The 20926-nt window shown below is 40.8% G+C and overlaps 2 protein-coding genes across 2 annotated transcripts; both read right to left on the bottom strand.

The window, feature by feature from the left end:
- Nucleotides 1–6814: 6814 nt before the first annotated feature.
- Nucleotides 6815–7423, bottom strand: LOC116003956. The gene has a single exon (XM_031243900.1). It carries the CDS (start codon nt 7421–7423, stop codon nt 6815–6817), a length of 609 nt encoding a protein of 202 aa, XP_031099760.1.
- A 1911-nt stretch (nt 7424–9334) lies between these two features.
- LOC116003955 lies at nt 9335–9802 on the bottom strand. The gene has a single exon (XM_031243899.1). It carries the CDS (start codon nt 9800–9802, stop codon nt 9335–9337), a length of 468 nt encoding a protein of 155 aa, XP_031099759.1.
- Between the last annotated feature and the right edge of the window lie 11124 nt (nt 9803–20926).

The raw sequence follows: 20926 nt of genomic DNA, 5'->3' as shown, positions 1-20926 counted from the left end.
GAAAGGAGTTACCAGTGAGATCATCAAAGCCATCAATAGTGTTCCAACAGNTCCTAGCAAGTGGACACTTAACAAAGATGTGAAGGGAGGATTCATCTTCACCATTGCAAAGCTGGCAAATAGTTGGGACCTGGACATGTTTAGCTCTTAACAAATCAGAAGTGGGCAGTAGGCCGGAACATAATTGCCAGAAGAAACATTTTAATTTAGGAGGCAGAGGTAGTTTCCAAATCTTGGACCAAAACAGAGGTTGAGAATCATGGTAGTTCTCAGTGAGATACTTGTAACAGCTCCGGATAAAGTAGACGCCTTTGTCCTCTTCCATCCATATGATTTTGTCAGCAGGCTTATTATCAGCTAATGGAATACTTCGGATCATATTAACATCATCCTGCACAAAAAGGTTCTCCAGCAAAGGCACATCTCATGTGGGTGATACTGAGTCTGATTTCATGAGGTCAGCCACAGTGAGGGCACTGAATTGATCTGAAATGGGAGATTGGACAAAAGGAGAAACATTGTTAGGTCCCATCCCCAACTCTCCACCTACAACCCCTTTTAAGAATAGATTGGGATTCAAGAATGCTATGCCAGATGAAGGAGGGGTTGCTACCAATATGAGCATCAAAGAAATTACATCGGGGAAAATATTTAGCTTTGTAAACTCTGGAAAGTAAGGAATTCGGGTGATGAATAAGTCTCCAGGCTTGTTTTCCTTGCATGGCAGTGTTAAACTCTCTAAGTTTTTTGAAACCCCTACCACCCCATGGTTTAGGGACACACAAACCCTCCCAATTTCTCCAACGAATTCCCCTGCTTCTCTCACCCTCACAACCCCACCAGTAAGCATTCATAGCTCTTTCAATTTCCTTACACAACTCAATTGGTAATAAGAAAACACTCATGGCAAAGGTGGGTATGGCCTGAACAACATTTTTTAGAAGAATTTCCCTCCCGGCACGAGATAAAAATCTCTGTGTCCAACTTATTATTCTGCCCATGACTTTGTCTTTAATAAACCCCAAGATTTCACGCTTGTTTCTACCGATTAAAGAGGAGAGGCCTAAGTAATTCCCACTTAGGTTACCTTCTCGCATGTGCAGGATGTTACACACATTGGTTTTTGGTTTCACCTCCAACATTGTGACTAAAAGTAAGGGTGGATTTAGAGTAGTTGACTGTTTGACCAGAAGCTAGAGCAAAAGATTCAATAGTGTTTTTTAGGGAGGTGCACTCGGATGGGATAGCTCTACAGAATATATAACAATCATCGGCAAAGAAGAGGTTTGTAATGGTTGGGGCTCCTCTAGCTATAGAAACTCCATGAATGAGATTAGCAGACTGGTGGTTTTGTAGCAAGAGATGAAAAGACTCCAGTATAAGAATAAAGAGATAGGGAGACAGGGGATCACCCTGTCTCAGACCTCTTTGAGGAAGAACTTGGCCAATGTCCCTACTGATATGTCATTAAATGGCATCATATTTGTGCTTGTTTATGCTTGCTTTTTATTCAAATATTATGTAAAGGAATGTAGAATAACTCTTAATTTGTTGTATTTGTTTGAAGGAAGAAATAATCGAGCAATGAGCAAACAAGCATGAAAAGGTGTTAATCTTTGGAGAAAACGGGGCTTTAAAGCATAAGGAAAACACCCAAGGGGACACCGGAGAACAAAGGAGCAAAACGAAGGCGTGGAGATCAATTTGAAGAACTCACACTGACACTCACACCGTGAGTGTCAGCGTGAGTCCTCAGTGTGGTTTCTGATCAAAAACTCACGCTGAGATTCACGGTGTGAGTCTCAGCGTGAGTGCTGATCAGAAACTGATCATTGAACTCACACTGACACTCACACCGTGAGTCCCACCGTGACTTCCTATCCTGGAGGCTACGAAATGGCGCAAATTTTAGACTATAAATAGATCATAGTAGTTATTTTCAAGATACTTTTGAATTTCTAAACACCCCTTTTAGTTTTTCTCTCTAGGAAACTTTAGGAACACTTCCCACACTTGCAATCTATTGTATTTACACAATCTACATCAATTTCCAGATTATTTCTTTTCAATCAAATCATCAAGTTAAGTTCTCTATTTCCTATTTTTGCATTTATATTTCTTAAAGTTTCTTTTGAATTCCATGTTTATTATTTCAATTGCTTATTGCTTTACATTCCAAATATGAATACTTAAACATATTTAGGATTTGAATTGAACTTCCTTGATGTATGAATCCCAATATGAATTAAATTGCATAAATTAGGTTTTGTATTGTTTTAATGTTGAACTTGGTTATGAATTGCGTAGAATTGAATTGACTCTTCATAATTATGGCCAAATTATGCAAGAGATATTTGGAATTGGTGTTCCACCTATGAGAATAGGGCTACACCATAGTCATACCTCCCATATTTCTTACTCACCTTTGAGAAAAGGGAGTTGGAAGGAAATACGCACACAAAGTGTTTGTTAAATTGCCTCTTCTAGCCAAGTTGCCATGAGAATGGGACTTAGGATTAGTTGATAGTCCAATTGATCACGAGAGTGACATTGGCACTTAAACCATTTCCCCAAGTTCATAATCTAGACTTACATAACTTAATCTTTAGACACAAGGGATTTAATGCAAGGATGTTTGGTTCAAATCTCTATTTCATTTATTACCTTTTAATTCACTTACTTGTTCTCATTATTGATTTCTTAAACATGAACTACTCAAATATCTTTAGGTTAGCTTTCAAACACTGCATGAACCCGTGCTTAACCCCTTATTACTCAAACTCCCATTAAGTCATTCCTTGAGGACGATACTCTTAATTTTTAATCACCACTAAAATACAACTTTCAAATGAAATGGCGCCGTTGCCGGGGACTGGCATCGGTTTTTGAGTAATGAGTCCATTTGGGTTAACATGGGCTATCATCTAAGTTAGAGAGTCTAACCATCACTATTTGCTTATTGTTTTCGCAAAGCACTTTGTTAATTTTTCTTTTTCTTTTACGCATTTAAATTGGTTACTACTCTCACTAGCAACTACTTCTAGTTGCAAAAGCGTTGTTGTTGTTTTTGTGCTTACAGGGGAATAGCTAGTTGCATGCAAACCCGTTCTAAAGGTGTGCAAGGATTGCTAGCAATTGACCACGAGATAAACGCGATAGTGAGAAGACGGAACAGAGCAGCCCGTAATCAAGAACAGATTATTGAAGAAATGGCTTCACCAAGCAGGGTTGAACATTCAGATGGGGTCACCGCTGAAACTTTAAGGAGTGCAGGATTGAGTGCACCTCAGAACAGATCCCCACTGAGAGAGGTAGATGAAAATGAGGAACCGCCTCTTCAGAGGGAAAGCGATCAACCATTGATACCACCACCCCATGTTGGGCAGTATCAGGAGAGGGATCCCTACTATGAGCAGCCCAATGATAGAGCTAGATTCTATGAAAGGGAAGATCAGTTTGAGCCAAGAAGGAGAAATGCACCGAGGGAGAACTTCTGTGATCAAAGAGGAAGAGAAGTTCCTAGAGATGATTACTACGAACCAAGGAGGATGAACGCTCCACGGGAGAACTACCGGGGTTATATGAGAGAGGAAAGAAGGGAAGAAAGAAGAACTATAGCAGATTTCATGACCCCGGAGTTCAGTATGCACAACTCTATTTACATACCACCCGTGGAAGCAAACAACTTTGACATCAAGCCTTCGGTTATAACTTTGGTTCAGAATGCTCCATTTAGTGGCTTGCCTTCAGAGGATCCACATGGCCACATCACTCGGTTTGTGAGGTCTTGTGGAATGTATAGACAGAATGGAGTGCCTGAAGAAGTGGTTCGGCTCAAATTATTCCTGTTTTCAGTGATAGGGGATGCTGCTCGTTGGTTGGATTCCCATGCCAACAATCACTTCAGGTCTTGGGAACAGTTGCACAAAGAATTCATGCAGGAGTTCTTTCCCTTGACAAAGACTTTGAAAATCAGGAAGCAAGTCCAAGACTTCAAGCAGGGTTCAATGGAGTCATTAGGGGAAGCCTGGAGGAGATTCAAGGCACTTAAAAGACAATGCCCACCAGACGTGTTTCATCCGTGGGATGTCATTAGTTCTTTCTACGGGGGACTAACTGACGAGAATAAGATGTTGTTCGATTCCTCATCAAAGGGAGCATTTGTGTCCTCACTGCCAGAAGATGCTGAGGAATTGATTGAAACAATTTCATCAAATACTTCTTGTTGGTATAACAATAGAGATTCCAAGTCTGGGTTGTATGAAGTGAGTAACAGTACTGCTTCAGATGCTAGAGTTGAGGCAATGGGACATGAAATTCGGAGGCTCCAAGCCAGGATTGAAAAGATGGGAAAGCAACCACAGGAGGGAAACCCATGTATGTCACTAGCTCTTTACTGTGACATATGTGGTGGACCTCATGGGACACAAGAGTGCACTTCTACATATGATGATCCCGGTTGTGAGCAAGTGAGTGTTGTGGGCTACCAAAGACCTCAAAATTTCAATTCATATGGTAACACCAATCAGAACTGGAGGCAAGGTCAAGGGTGGCAATAGCACCCAAGTCAGAATCAAGGTTGGCAAAATCAAAGGCAAGTAGGAAATCAAGGTGGAAACTCTTCATATAACACTTACCGGGGCAACTCTAACGCTCCAATTCCACCTCAAAGAGATGGGCCTTACAGACCACTACCTACACAGAGAGTAGGGGGTTATCCTCCTAGAGATGAGCCACCGAGGGAGAGTTTTGAAGAAAAAATGTTGAGAATGATGACTGACATCAAGCAGGAAGTTTCAACTGTGAAACATGATATGGGTCACATGAGGCAAGAGTGGAAACAAGAAATAAGACAGGAAGTTTCAACTGTGAGACAGGAGATTTCAAATTACAGGCAAGAGTCCACTTCTTCCATTCGCAACCTGGAAAATCAAATGGCCCAGGTTACCAAAACAATTACAGAAAGAGCCCGGGGAGCACTTCCTAGTACCACAGAAAATAACCCCCGGGAAAGGGTTCAGGCAATTACTTTAAGAAGTGGCAAAGAGCTTCCTGATCCTGTACTGCATAAGGGTTCCACCTCAAAGAGTCCAATTGAGGAAGAAAATGTGAAAATCCATGTTGAAGAAAATGCAGAACAAAACACTGGCACAGTTGCACCTGCAGGTTCACATGCTGAGAAAGCTTTAGAAAAAGGCAAGGAAAAGGCAGATGTTCCCGTTTACAGGCCACCACTTCCCTATCCGGGGAGGTTGAAGAAAAATGAGGACAAAACTCAGTATGGTAAATTTCTGCACCTTTTGAAACAATTGCATATTAACATGCCTTTTGTAGATGCCTTAGGCCAAATGCCAAGATATGCAAAGTTTTTGAAGGACCTCCTCACCAATAAATTAGACAGAAAACACTCATGGCAAAGGTGGGTATGGCCTGAACAACATTTTTTAGAATAATTTCCCTCCCGGCACAAGATAAAAATCTATGTGTACAACTTCTTATTCTGCCCATGACTTTGTCTTTAATAAACCCCAAGATTTCACGCTTGTTTCTACCGATTAAAGAGGGGAGGCCCAAGTAATTCCCACTTAGGTTACCTTCTCGCATGTGCAGGATGTTACACACATTGGTGTTTGGTTTCACCTCCAACATTGTGACTAAAAGTAAGGGTGGATTTAGAGTAGTTGACTGTTTGACCAGAAGCTAGAGCAAAAGATTCAATAGTGTTTTTTAGGGAGGTGCACTCGGATGGGATAGCTCTACAGAATATATAACAATCATCGGCAAAGAAGAGGTTTGTAATGGTTGGGGCTCCTCTAGCTATAGAAACTCCATGAATGAGATTAGCAGACTGGTGGTTTTGTAGCAAGAGATGAAAAGACTCCAGTATAAGAATAAAGAGATAGGGAGACAGGGGATCACCCTGTCTCAGACCTCTTTGAGGAATAACTTGGCCAATGTCCCTACCCTCGAGCAAAATGGAATAGCTGACAGTAGTGATCATATCCTTGAGCAGATTAATAAACTAACCAGAGAAACCCAACTTTGAGAGAACAGCTAGTAGGAAATCCCAATTTACCCTATCAAATGCTTTGCTCATATCCAGTTTAGCCTCCACAAAACCAAGGTTCCCCCGCCTTTTCCTTTTGAAATAATGATTAATTTCATAGGCAAGCATTATGTTATCTGTTATAAGACGGCCCAGAACAAAAGCTGACTGAGACTCAGACACAAGATTTGAGAGAAGGGGTTTGACACAGTTTGCCAAGATTTTCGAAACAAGTTTGTATAAGGTGTTGCAGAGAGCTATAGGCCTAAGATCGCCCATGCATTCAGGTTTGGTCTTTTTGGGGATAAGAACAATATGGGAGTGATTGATGTTGTCTGGCAGTTTTCCTGAGAGTAGACATTCTGAACAGAAGCTGAGAAGCTCAGGACATAAAATATCCCTGAAATGTTGGAAGAATCCCGGATTGAGTCCATCTGGACCTGGGGATTTGTCAGGTTTCATGTCGAAAAGGGCCTCTTTAACTTCAAGTAGTGTAACACCACGGGTAAGGGAATTATTGTGAGCATGAGTGATCTTTGGTTGAATATGAGCAATAACTGGATTAAAATTCCCCACTATGGGACTGAACAGATTAGTAAAATAAGAGGTGATGAGAGAATCAAGTTCCGTACCTCTGTCGACCCAAACACCATCTTTTCCCTTCAACTTGGTAATCTGATTTGCTTGCTTTCTTCTACGGACCGATTTATGGAAGTAACTGGAGTTGGTATCACCATCTCTCAGCCATAATTGTTTCGCCCGTTGCCGCTAGTAGTCACTTTGTTGCCGGAGAACCCGGAGATATTGGAATTGAGCCTCTCTAAATAAGGAAATGCCATGTAAATCACGTCTATGCTTTGTGTGTTCCATTCGGCTCTTCCAATAGTCAATGCGCCTATGGAAATTCCTAGAGAAATTTTTCCCCCAGTCCCATATGGCTTTGCCACAGCGGCCAACCCTATCGATGAGAGGATACCCGTATGAATTTGACCAACACTCAATCATGACATCTCTGCATAGTGACTCCTTCAACCATAGATTTTCAAATCGGAAGCGACCTTTAGGCTTCTGGTTAATGGCTTGATACATATGAAGGTGAAGGGGTAAGAGGTCACTTTTTGGGGCAATAACAGAAGAAGCCTTGGCATGCATGAACAAGTCATTCCAAGAGTCTGATGTTAGGATTTTGTCAAGCTTTGCTTCAACCCAATTTGGCGTGTCTTTAGACCGCTCCCATGTGAATTGATACCCCTCGAAGCTAAAATCACTTAACCCACTAGATTCGACAGCATCCCGAAAACCATTGATAAGATTTAGCGGCTGGGCGTTACCTTCGCGCTTCTCAGTTTGGTGAAGAATATCATTGAAATCACCCATTGTGACCCAAGGCAGAGAGCTTAAAGAGGATAGGAGATTTCAAGATTCCAGACGCCGGCTTCTTTCAGGGACACTGATAAGCCTCCGAGATACCCTTAAATCAAGCTCATATTAGGGTGTTTTGTCACGTCTATAGCATCCTTACATGATGACTTGTGCTCATAAATGCTTGAAAATCACTAACCGACACACAGAAGCTACTTTTAGCCTAAAGGAGGTGAAACAGGAGCCCCGGGAGCAAATAGGAGCAAAAGTTGAGCTTAAAGAGCGAACCAGGCAAGATCGGAGCCCTGGAGGACCCAACAGGATGGCCACACGCGTGTGAGCGTGCGTGGAAATAATCCAGTAGCCTCCCACGCACACTCACACGCGTGTGAGCAGGCGTGGAGACTGCACTGCGCGAAATTTGACTAGGGTTGCTATTTTGGAGACTATTTAAACCCCTTTGATAGATTTTCAAAAAAAGGTTCCCAGAAATTTAGTTTTCCTTTCCTTAGTTTTTCCTTTGGAAAACTTTCCCCATTTTTCTTAGTTTTTCATTTCTTAGTTTAGATAAATCTCTATTGTACAAGACTACAAAGCTTGGATTGAAGGATCACTTCACTCTAGGTGATCTCTATTTCATTTATATTATATTTTGTTATCTTATTCTTGGATTGAATTAGCTTTTGTCTTGAATTTCATATCATGAGTGGCTAGTTTAATCTAGGGATTTGGATTGTGTGATTGCATGATGCTAGTGTGATGATCTTATCTCTATTTTGGATCTAAATGCTTAAACTGTTGGATTATCTATTCTTGTCTATTGATTGTTGTTTTGATGAGATCTTGTTTGGATTTGGCCAATCTAGATGAGAGATTGAGCTCTTGACTCTTTCATGTCTTTGATTAGAGTTAGGATTTGAAGCTTGACACAATCATAGTTCCTATGGACTTCTTAAGAATAGTAGGATAGTGTGTAGCTTAAGTGTTTGATAGAATTCCTCTAAGAGCTTTGGATGCTTGAAGGCACTCCTAAGTCAAAGAAGCCTTAGTACACAAAGGTGGAAAAGGACTAAGACAACACACTCTCGAATAGCCAACATCCTTGCATTATCTATCCATTACCCTAGTCACACCACAATGCAACATACATGAACACTATCCAATCTCTACCCCTTTTACATATTTGCAAACTCTCTTACTTTATTACTTTCTTGCACACAAACCAAACCTTATGAAATCCTTTCACTCACAATCCACCATTCACCACACTCGAATCTCTTGCATGACTCAATCAAATAAACACCCGAACATTTGACACACCTCCACGTCCCTCCTTCGAGACCGACACTCGGGGAGTCACTGACTTTCCGTTTTAACACAAATATCTTTTGACGAATCACCCCACGTAAAACTGCTTCTTCAAAATGGCGCCGTTGCCGGGGAAGGCAATAGGCTGTTGATAAGACTCCGAGATACCCTTATTTCAGGCACATTTTAGGGTGTTTTATCGCATCTATAGCATCCTTACTTGGTAAATTATGTGCGTAAATGCTTGAAACTCACTAACTGATGCACAAATGCTACTTTTAGCTTAAAAGAAGTAAAACAGGAGCCCCGGGAGCAAATATGACCAAAAGTTGAGCTTAAAGAGCAAACCAGGCAAGAGCGGATCCCCGGAGGACCAAACTGGAAGGCCACACGCGTGTGAGCAAGCGCGAAAACTTTCCAGAAGCTTCCCACGCACGCTCACACGCGTGTGAGAGGCGTGGAGACGGTGATGCGCGAATTTCAGCTAGGGTTGTCATTTCGGAGACTATTTAAACCCCTTTGATGAATTTTCAGGGGGGTTCCCAGAAATTTAGTTTTTCTTTTCTTAGTTTTGCCTTTGGAGAACTTTCTTCATTTTTCTTAGCTTTTTAGATTAGATCAATCTCCATTGTAGCAANCCCATATGGCTTTGCCACAGCGGCCAACCCTATCGATGAGAGGATACCCGTATGAATTTGACCAACACTCAATCATGACATCTCTGCATAGTGACTCCTTCAACCATAGATTTTCAAATCGGAAGCGACCTTTAGGCTTCTGGTTAATGGCTTGATACATATGAAGGTGAAGGGGTAAGAGGTCACTTTTTGGGGCAATAACAGAAGAAGCCTTGGCATGCATGAACAAGTCATTCCAAGAGTCTGATGTTAGGATTTTGTCAAGCTTTGCTTCAACCCAATTTGGCGTGTCTTTAGACCGCTCCCATGTGAATTGATACCCCTCGAAGCTAAAATCACTTAACCCACTAGATTCGACAGCATCCCGAAAACCATTGATAAGATTTAGCGGCTGGGCGTTACCTTCGCGCTTCTCAGTTTGGTGAAGAATATCATTGAAATCACCCATTGTGACCCAAGGCAGAGAGCTTAAAGAGGATAGGAGATTTCAAGATTCCAGACGCCGGCTTCTTTCAGGGACACTGATAAGCCTCCGAGATACCCTTAAATCAAGCTCATATTAGGGTGTTTTGTCACGTCTATAGCATCCTTACATGATGACTTGTGCTCATAAATGCTTGAAAATCACTAACCGACACACAGAAGCTACTTTTAGCCTAAAGGAGGTGAAACAGGAGCCCCGGGAGCAAATAGGAGCAAAAGTTGAGCTTAAAGAGCGAACCAGGCAAGATCGGAGCCCTGGAGGACCCAACAGGATGGCCACACGCGTGTGAGCGTGCGTGGAAATAATCCAGTAGCCTCCCACGCACACTCACACGCGTGTGAGCAGGCGTGGAGACTGCACTGCGCGAAATTTGACTAGGGTTGCTATTTTGGAGACTATTTAAACCCCTTTGATAGATTTTCAAAAAAAGGTTCCCAGAAATTTAGTTTTCCTTTCCTTAGTTTTTCCTTTGGAAAACTTTCCCCATTTTTCTTAGTTTTTCATTTCTTAGTTTAGATAAATCTCTATTGTACAAGACTACAAAGCTTGGATTGAAGGATCACTTCACTCTAGGTGATCTCTATTTCATTTATATTATATTTTGTTATCTTATTCTTGGATTGAATTAGCTTTTGTCTTGAATTTCATATCATGAGTGGCTAGTTTAATCTAGGGATTTGGATTGTGTGATTGCATGATGCTAGTGTGATGATCTTATCTCTATTTTGGATCTAAATGCTTAAACTGTTGGATTATCTATTCTTGTCTATTGATTGTTGTTTTGATGAGATCTTGTTTGGATTTGGCCAATCTAGATGAGAGATTGAGCTCTTGACTCTTTCATGTCTTTGATTAGAGTTAGGATTTGAAGCTTGACACAATCATAGTTCCTATGGACTTCTTAAGAATAGTAGGATAGTGTGTAGCTTAAGTGTTTGATAGAATTCCTCTAAGAGCTTTGGATGCTTGAAGGCACTCCTAAGTCAAAGAAGCCTTAGTACACAAAGGTGGAAAAGGACTAAGACAACACACTCTCGAATAGCCAACATCCTTGCATTATCTATCCATTACCCTAGTCACACCACAATGCAACATACATGAACACTATCCAATCTCTACCCCTTTTACATATTTGCAAACTCTCTTACTTTATTACTTTCTTGCACACAAACCAAACCTTATGAAATCCTTTCACTCACAATCCACCATTCACCACACTCGAATCTCTTGCATGACTCAATCAAATAAACACCCGAACATTTGACACACCTCCACGTCCCTCCTTCGAGACCGACACTCGGGGAGTCACTGACTTTCCGTTTTAACACAAATATCTTTTGACGAATCACCCCACGTAAAACTGCTTCTTCAAAATGGCGCCGTTGCCGGGGAAGGCAATAGGCTGTTGATAAGACTCCGAGATACCCTTATTTCAGGCACATTTTAGGGTGTTTTATCGCATCTATAGCATCCTTACTTGGTAAATTATGTGCGTAAATGCTTGAAACTCACTAACTGATGCACAAATGCTACTTTTAGCTTAAAAGAAGTAAAACAGGAGCCCCGGGAGCAAATATGACCAAAAGTTGAGCTTAAANCCAGAAATTTAGTTTTCCTTTCCTTAGTTTTTCCTTTGGAAAACTTTCCCCATTTTTCTTAGTTTTTCATTTCTTAGTTTAGATAAATCTCTATTGTACAAGACTACAAAGCTTGGATTGAAGGATCACTTCACTCTAGGTGATCTCTATTTCATTTATATTATATTTTGTTATCTTATTCTTGGATTGAATTAGCTTTTGTCTTGAATTTCATATCATGAGTGGCTAGTTTAATCTAGGGATTTGGATTGTGTGATTGCATGATGCTAGTGTGATGATCTTATCTCTATTTTGGATCTAAATGCTTAAACTGTTGGATTATCTATTCTTGTCTATTGATTGTTGTTTTGATGAGATCTTGTTTGGATTTGGCCAATCTAGATGAGAGATTGAGCTCTTGACTCTTTCATGTCTTTGATTAGAGTTAGGATTTGAAGCTTGACACAATCATAGTTCCTATGGACTTCTTAAGAATAGTAGGATAGTGTGTAGCTTAAGTGTTTGATAAAATTCCTCTTAGAGCTTTGGATGCTTGAAGGCACTCTAAGTCAAAGAAGCCTTAGTACACAAAGGTGGAAAAGGACTAAGACAACACACTCTTGAATAGCAACATCCTTGCATTATCTATCCATTACCTAGTCACACCACAATGCAACATACATGAACACTATCCAATCTACCCTTTTACATATTTGCAAACTCTTTACTTTATTACTTTCTTGCACACAAACCAACCTTATGAAATCCTTCACTCACAATCACCATTCACCACACTCGAATCCTTGCATGACTCAATCAAGTAAACACCCGAACATTTGACACACCTCCACGTCCCTCCTTCGAGACCGACACTCGGGGAGTCACTGACTTTCCGTTTTAACACAAATATCTTTTGACAATCACCCCACGTAAAACTGTTCTTCAAAATGGCGCCGTTGCGGAAGGCAATAGGCTGGCTTAGAGAGTCAAATGTCTTGCTTGAGGACAAGCAAGAAACAAAGTGTGGAAAATTTGATAAGACTCCGAGATACCCTTATTTCAGGCACATTTTAGGGTGTTTTATCGCATCTATAGCATCCTTACTTGGTAAATTATGTGCGTAAATGCTTGAAACTCACTAACTGATGCACAAATGCTACTTTTAGCTTAAAAGAAGTAAAACAGGAGCCCCGGGAGCAAATATGACCAAAAGTTGAGCTTAAAGAGCAAACCAGGCAAGAGCGGATCCCCGGAGGACCAAACTGGAAGGCCACACGCGTGTGAGCAAGCGCGAAAACTTTCCAGAAGCTTCCCACGCACGCTCACACGCGTGTGAGAGGCGTGGAGACGGTGATGCGCGAATTTCAGCTAGGGTTGTCATTTCGGAGACTATTTAAACCCCTTTGATGAATTTTCAGGGGGGTTCCCAGAAATTTAGTTTTTCTTTTCTTAGTTTTGCCTTTGGAGAACTTTCTTCATTTTTCTTAGCTTTTTAGATTAGATCAATCTCCATTGTAGCAAGACAACAAGCTTGGATTGAAGATCTTCTTCTCTCTAGGTGATCTCTATTTCATTTCTATAATTTTAGCTATCTTGTTCTTGGATTAAATTAGCTTTTGCTTGCATTTCATATTATGAGTAGCTAGTTTAGTCTAGGGATTTGGATTGTATGATTGAATGTTGCTAGTGTGATGATCTTATCTCTATATCTTAGATCTATGAGTTTGTGTTGATGGATTATCTATTCTTGTCTATTGATTGTTGTTTTGATGAGATCTTGTTTGGATTTGGCCAATCTAGATGAGAGATTGAGCTCTTGACTCTTTCATGTCTTTGATTAGAGTTAGGATTTGAAGCTTGACACAATCATAGTTCCTATGGACTTCTTAAGAATAGTAGGATAGTGTGTAGCTTAAGTGTTTGATAAAATTCCTCTTAGAACTTTGGATGCTTGAAGGCACTCCTAAGTCAAAGAAGCCTTAGTACACAAGGTGGAAAAGGACTAAGACAACACACTCTTGAATAGAAAATATCCTAGCAATCCTAATCCTTGACCTTAGACACTCCACTATGCAATGTTCATGAACACTATCCAATCCCTACCGCTTTTCACATATTCACAAAATCACTTTTACTTTACTACTCTCTTGCACTCAAATCAACCAAATGAACTACTCTCACTCACAAATCCACCTTTCATCACACTCGAATCCTATGCATGATCCAATCAAGTAAACTCCCGAACGCTTGACACACCTCCACGTCCCTCCTTCGAGACCGACACTCGGGGAGTCACAGACTTTCCGTTTTATCATACAAATATCTTTTGACACTTACACCCTAAGCAAAACCGCGATGTCAGTTGTCATATGTTTTGTTTACTTTGATTGAATGAATGCTAGATTTTAGCCTTGTTAATCCATACCACTTTCTTTTATTTTATTTCTATTTTATCTGTTTTTGCTACTTACCCAATTGACTACTTCTAGTCAATTGTGGAATTTCTGTTTCATTGATAATCTTACTAGGTGAATACACACGCGAGCAAAAGGAAATCAAGGCTTACTACCCTACATTCCAGAAATCAATAGAGCAACTAGAAGGAAAAATATACAAAGATCACAAATGGCTTCATCAAGCGCAACAAGAAATCCACCAGGAAGAGGAACAAATGTACCAAATCCACCCCCAGTTCCAATTGTTCCACAAGCACCAATTAACCATGAAGAACCAATTCTTGAAGAACCACAAGCTAACAGAGCAAATCATCAAGAGAATATCCGTGAAGAAGAATACTATGGAATCCCTTAGGAACCGCAAAGATCAATTGCAGATTACATGACCCCTGATTTTAACATGCATAATTCGATCTATGTACCGCCGATGGAAAACGTCAACTTTCACGTGCATCCAACTATTCTCCCACTGGTTCAGAATAGTCAATACTCGGGATTACCATCTGAAGATCCCAACGCACACATAAAAAGGTTCATACGAGCATGTGGGATGTACAGGCAAGAAGGCATTAATGAGGAGATAGTTCGACTTAAATTATTCCCATTTTCAGTTATAAGAGAGGCAGCACGATGGTTGGAAAGCCAAGATGACAATCATTTCAGATCATGGCAACAGTTGCATCGTGAATTCATGAACGAGTTCTTTCCCATCACAAAGACTGAGGATTTGAAGGTTAATACAGGAATTCAAGCAAGGAAGGCTTGAAAGTCTGGGAGATGCGTGGCGACGATTCAAGGTTCTTAAAAGACAATGCCCACAAGATCTGATGCACCCATGGGACATGATTAGCTCATTCTACGGAGGGCTAACAGACGATGTTGCTTGACTCATCCTCTAGCGGTGCCGCCTTTGTCTCCCTAGCTTTGCCAGAAGCTGAAGAACTAATTGAAAGAATATCTAAGAATACATCTTGTTGGTACGACCGACGAGGAGATCACGTGGGCATATATGAAGTTGATAATCATGTGGCAAGCGAGGCAAAAATAGAGGCGATGAATCACGAAATCAAAAAGCTACAGGCCATGTTAGAAAAAATGGAAGGAAAACTCAAGCCTTGCATGGCTTTGGCACTTTATTGTAACATTTGTGGAGGACCTCATGATACCAATATTTGCACTTCTCCGTCTGCATCTGAGCAAGTTGAGGCGGTAGATTACCAAAGGAACTCCAACTTCAATGCTTATGGACAGAATCAAAGATCGAACAATAATTGGAAGCATGGAGAGGGTTGGAACAATAGCAACAATGAAGGATATCAAGCGAAAGGACAATACAACTATAGAAATAAGCCTGCATATGGACAAAATGATAAGAACAAATTGATGTACAATCAAAACCAAGGAAATGGAAATCAAATGACCCAGTTCAGGCCACAATACAACTCTCAACTTAACTTTACTCAACAGAGAAGGGATGACATCCGTGAAGTAGATGAAAGACTTACAAGGACGATCATGGAACTCAAAAATGATCGGGCAAATCTAAAACAAGAGATTACTCAAGAGATTAGACAAGAGATTTCTAGTCTTAGACAAGAGTCCAAGGCTACACTAAAGACCATTGAGAATCAAATCTCTCAAATGTTTAAGATGATGTCGGATAGACACTACGGACAACTCCCTAGTAACACTAAGAATAATCCAAAAGAGAGAGTCAATGCTATTGATGCCAAGGAAGAAGAACATGGAAAATGTGACCCGATGGATGCTATTTGCGGAATATGCCAATGTAAGGTAGAAGATAAGAAAAACGAGACTACCTCTTGTAGTCCCAATCTCGAATTAAAAAGTGCGAGCGGTTCGTGCACAATCTCAATGAAGGAAAGCAAGGAGAAAACCACTTCGTGCACAATCTCAATGAAGGAAAGCAAGGAGAAAACCACTTCGGAAATGTGCCCAAAAGAAAAGGAGCTACCACGAGACAAAATCAAAAGTTGCCCAAAAGAAAAGGAGCTACCACGAGACAAAATCAAAAGTTCAAAAGAGAAAGAAGCGCTACCACGAGACAAAATCAAAAGTTCAAAAGAGAAAGAAGCGGTACCACGAGACAAAATCAAAAGTTCAAAAGAGAAAGAAGCGGCACCACGAGACAAAATCAAAAGTTCAAAAGAGAAAGAAGCGGCACGAGAAGGTACAATTAATGCTTTTATCCGAAAATTTTTCAATAACAAGGAATGCCGTAAGTTATTTGAGGATGACAATTGTGATAATTTTACTTGCTTAAGCCAAGAATCTTCGGCTTGTTTGACTGAGGGTTACCCCAGAAAGAAGGGCGACCCTGGAGCTTTGTTGATTCCTTGTTCTATACAAAATATGGAACCTCAAAATGCTCTTGCCGATCTTGGAGCTTCTATTAATGTCATGTCTTCAAATCTTTTTGAAAAATTGAACTTACTAAGCTTGAAACCGACAAGGCTGACTCTACGTTTAGCTGACGGAACCACACGGTATCCTGAAGGCTTGGCGGAAGATGTTTTAGTACGAGTAGGAAAATTTCTTGTGCCTGTCGACATTGTTGTTTGCAAGATGGGTGATAATGAGCCCCATGGATCCTTAATTCTTGGAAGACCATTTTTGGCTACGTGTCATGCACGCATAGATGTGAGTTCAGGTGAAATAACCCTGAGATTTGATGGACAAGCCACAAATGATGAGAAGGAAAAAATGAAGGAAGAAGATGATAATGTAAGGGCGACGATCAAAACGAAAACTAAACCAAAATCGAAGTGGAGAAATGATAAGCTTACAGGGAAGAATACGTGGGTACCAAAATGCTTCTTACCCACTACCAAGGAGTATGGTTGATTCTTGAACAAAGGTATCATGCGTCTAGCCAATGACGTAAATCGTGGCGCTACTTGGGAGGCAACCCAAGGTTCAATAAATTGTTTCTTTTATAGTTTTTTTTTTTATGTTTTTGTTCTAATAATTTGTTACAACTCCAATGGTACCATGTTTTTGAGGACTAACTTGTAGGATTCGAGACTAAAAATGCATTGGAAAAGCCTAATTCGGGCATAGGTATGAAGGGAGAGACCAAGACCGGAAGAAAATAGTGCACCACACGTGTGTAGCCGTGCGTGGGAATGAGGCAGTAAGCCCCCATGCACGCTCACACGCGTGTAGCCGTGCGTGGGAGCGAGGCAGTGAGCCCCCACGCACGCACACACGCGTGTCGCCGGCGTGAAGGCATCCCCACGAGATAATCCCCCCCCCCCCCCCCCCCCCCCCCCCCCCCCCCCCCNAGGAGCTACCACGAGACAAAATCAAAAGTTCAAAAGAGAAAGAAGCGGCACGAGAAGGTACAATTAATGCTTTTATCCGAAAATTTTTCAATAACAAGGAATGCCGTAAGTTATTTGAGGATGACAATTGTGATAATTTTACTTGCTTAAGCCAAGAATCTTCGGCTTGTTTGACTGAGGGTTACCCCAGAAAGAAGGGCGACCCTGGAGCTTTGTTGATTCCTTGTTCTATACAAAATATGGAACCTCAAAATGCTCTTGCCGATCTTGGAGCTTCTATTAATGTCATGTCTTCAAATCTTTTTGAAAAATTGAACTTACTAAGCTTGAAACCGACAAGGCTGACTCTACGTTTAGCTGACGGAACCACACGGTATCCTGAAGGCTTGGCGGAAGATGTTTTAGTACGAGTAGGAAAATTTCTTGTGCCTGTCGACATTGTTGTTTGCAAGATGGGTGATAATGAGCCCCATGGATCCTTAATTCTTGGAAGACCATTTTTGGCTACGTGTCATGCACGCATAGATGTGAGTTCAGGTGAAATAACCCTGAGATTTGATGGACAAGCCACAAATGATGAGAAGGAAAAAATGAAGGAAGAAGATGATAATGTAAGGGCGACGATCAAAACGAAAACTAAACCAAAATCGAAGTGGAGAAATGATAAGCTTACAGGGAAGAATACGTGGGTACCAAAATGCTTCTTACCCACTACCAAGGAGTATGGTTGATTCTTGAACAAAGGTATCATGCGTCTAGCCAATGACGTAAATCGTGGCGCTACTTGGGAGGCAACCCAAGGTTCAATAAATTGTTTCTTTTATAGTTTTTTTTTTTATGTTTTTGTTCTAATAATTTGTTACAACTCCAATGGTACCATGTTTTTGAGGACTAACTTGTAGGATTCGAGACTAAAAATGCATTGGAAAAGCCTAATTCGGGCATAGGTATGAAGGGAGAGACCAAGACCGGAAGAAAATAGTGCACCACACGTGTGTAGCCGTGCGTGGGAATGAGGCAGTAAGCCCCCATGCACGCTCACACGCGTGTAGCCGTGCGTGGGAGCGAGGCAGTGAGCCCCCACGCACGCACACACGCGTGTCGCCGGCGTGAAGGCATCCCCACGAGATAATCCCCCCCCCCCCCCCCCCCCCCCCCCCCCCCCCCCCCNCCCCCCCCCCCGCCCCCCATTCGGCTTTCCACGCCATTTTTGCTTCTCAACCCTATTTTTTCTTCTCTTCTCCACGCAAGGTGCAATCCATACTCAAGGTTTGAACATATATCTTATTTTTACTTCAAGAAGGGTTGAAACATCACCATCAAGGTAATTTCTTATCTTTTAACCATTTATTTTTTAAAATCCATGAGTTTGGAAGAACTTGAATGTGAAATTTCTTCTACATTACCTTGCATGATTTTGAATGATTTGAATGTTTAAATTGGTTTATAATGCTTCATAGAACTATCCTTTAATGTTTTCTTTCATTATTGATGATTGCATTGATGGATTGATATATATTTTTGAGCTTCAAGTGTGAACACCATTGTTGAGCATATGGGTTTGTTAAATTTCTTGTTCAAATTGTGAAATTGATGCTTGAATTGATGAGTAAACTTGTTGTAGAACTATTATATGCCATCAATTTGACTTTTCACATGCTACATTGCCCAAATTGAATTTTAAATTTCAAACCCTAATTTTTGAATTTGGGGAAGAAGATGAAGTTGACTTTTTGAATTTCTTGACTTTTATAGTTGACTTCTCATTTGACTATCAAATTGAATTATCTTATGATGAAATCATGCATGTGTGTGATAATGGAATGATATTGTTGATATTCTTATGCTAGAATTGTTCAAAATATAGGGGAAACTATGGCAAAATTTTCAAAAATCCTTAACCCTATATGTTTGAAATTCATTATCTTGACAAGGAATTTTGCATGAATCCAATGGTGACTTATTTGAAAGATATTTATCCAAAACCAATTACCATGAATGGTAATTTCTAAAATTTTGTAGGATGGGACGAGCTAAAGAGATTGCAAAGAAAACTAAATATGATCACGGTGAATCCAGCAGGTCACGAGCTCGACCACAAACTGCAGTTCAACAAGCTCCCCAGGAGCGTGGGTCAAGTTCTCTTAGGCACTTGACACCCCTTCAACTGACCTCGGTAGATAATTATAAGGGAAAGCAGCTTTCAGTCGGCCACTACTTTGATGACAATGTTTTAATAGAGTTTGGTTGCTTGGATGAGGTAAATAGACTGATTAGGCACCGACAGCTCCGCCGTCTATTCGAGTGGAGAGGATCTACATTCGCGCCAGTCACATATGAATTTTTGGCGACATTGGAGATCCGCAAAGAAGTTAACAATGCAAGAGAGTACATTTCCTTCAGACTGTTCGGCAACCACTATAGTATGTCAGTTAACACTTTAGGTGTTACGCTTGGATTCCACACCAACGAGAGCATCTCTATGCCATATTTCAGAGAGTTTAAGGAAGATTTTGATTCAGAAGCTGTTGCTATTCAGTATTGGAGAAGCATCACCAACAATGCCCCTTACAATTCATCAAACCTCAAGGCAAATCTCATCACAAGGAATGCTTTAAAGGCTATCAGATTAGCCTTTGCAGTGAATCTCTCCGGCAGAACCACCAACCGCAACAAGGTCTATAAGCAAGATCTCTTTTATATGTGGTGCATGGAGAATGAAGTGGGAATCAACATGGGAGTGCAAGCGAGAAAATGGCTCCAAACCCAACTTAAGCCTAAAGTTCAGACTGTTTTCATTGGACCTTTTGTTACTAGACTGTGCCAGGGGTTGGGTCTTACAGACCGTCTTATGGGAGAAAAAGATGAAGGTACCACGATTGCTTTCACTGTTGGTGAGTTCTTTGCCATGAACATGAGATTAGGAGGTGATGATGCAACAGATTTAGAAGCTTCTGACGACAACGATGAGGATGATGAAGAGAATGAAGAGGACGAAGCTGCATAGGAGCAAGGCCCTACTTCTATGGAATGGGAGACGACTCAGACTTTCCACAGGCAGCTCCATAATGAGCAGATGACCTATTGGCATGAGCAGCGCACATGTCAGGAAGGCCAATTCACTTCCATTTCTACGAGGCAAGACGTCCACACTGAAGAGCTTAATCGCATGAGAAGGGCGGTAGAGGAGAATGATAGAAGAATTGCAGAGCTAGAGGCTAGATTTGATAGCCAGTTCCACCCTCCCTCCTTCGGCGATCAGTGATGCCTCCCTTGTCTGTTGTCAATCCTGACATTTGACACTTGATTCTGAAGTCCGAGTGACATTGGTTACATTGGTTGTTGGTCCCATCAAAACATTAGGTTCCTTATGCGCGGGGTTCCGACCTTTATTTCTTTTACTTTACTTTGCTTTACTTTATTTTTATCGCTTTATGTTATTTACATTCCAACTGCTTTACTTTTATGCACTTTAAATATTCGCATTTCTATTTTGAATAATTTCGTTTATTTACATGCTTTATTATCTATGTTTATGTTTTATTGCTTTTATATTTCTATCAGCTTACAATAATTGAATAGTACTCCGAAAACCCTTTTGTATGTTATGTCTCCATTTCTTATAGAGCATCTATAACGGGAGCAGGCCTATGTTGGAAGCTAAAGTGTGGAAAGAGGGATTCATACTTGGTTTATCTTCTTATCTCTTTTCTAATTTTAAACCCCATTTTGATCTCTAAAGTGTGGAAA

Source organism: Ipomoea triloba, chromosome 14 (genome assembly GCF_003576645.1).
Source record: "Ipomoea triloba cultivar NCNSP0323 chromosome 14, ASM357664v1".
Taxonomy (NCBI): Eukaryota; Viridiplantae; Streptophyta; class Magnoliopsida; order Solanales; family Convolvulaceae; genus Ipomoea; species Ipomoea triloba.
This window is presented reverse-complemented; position numbering and strand designations above follow the sequence as displayed.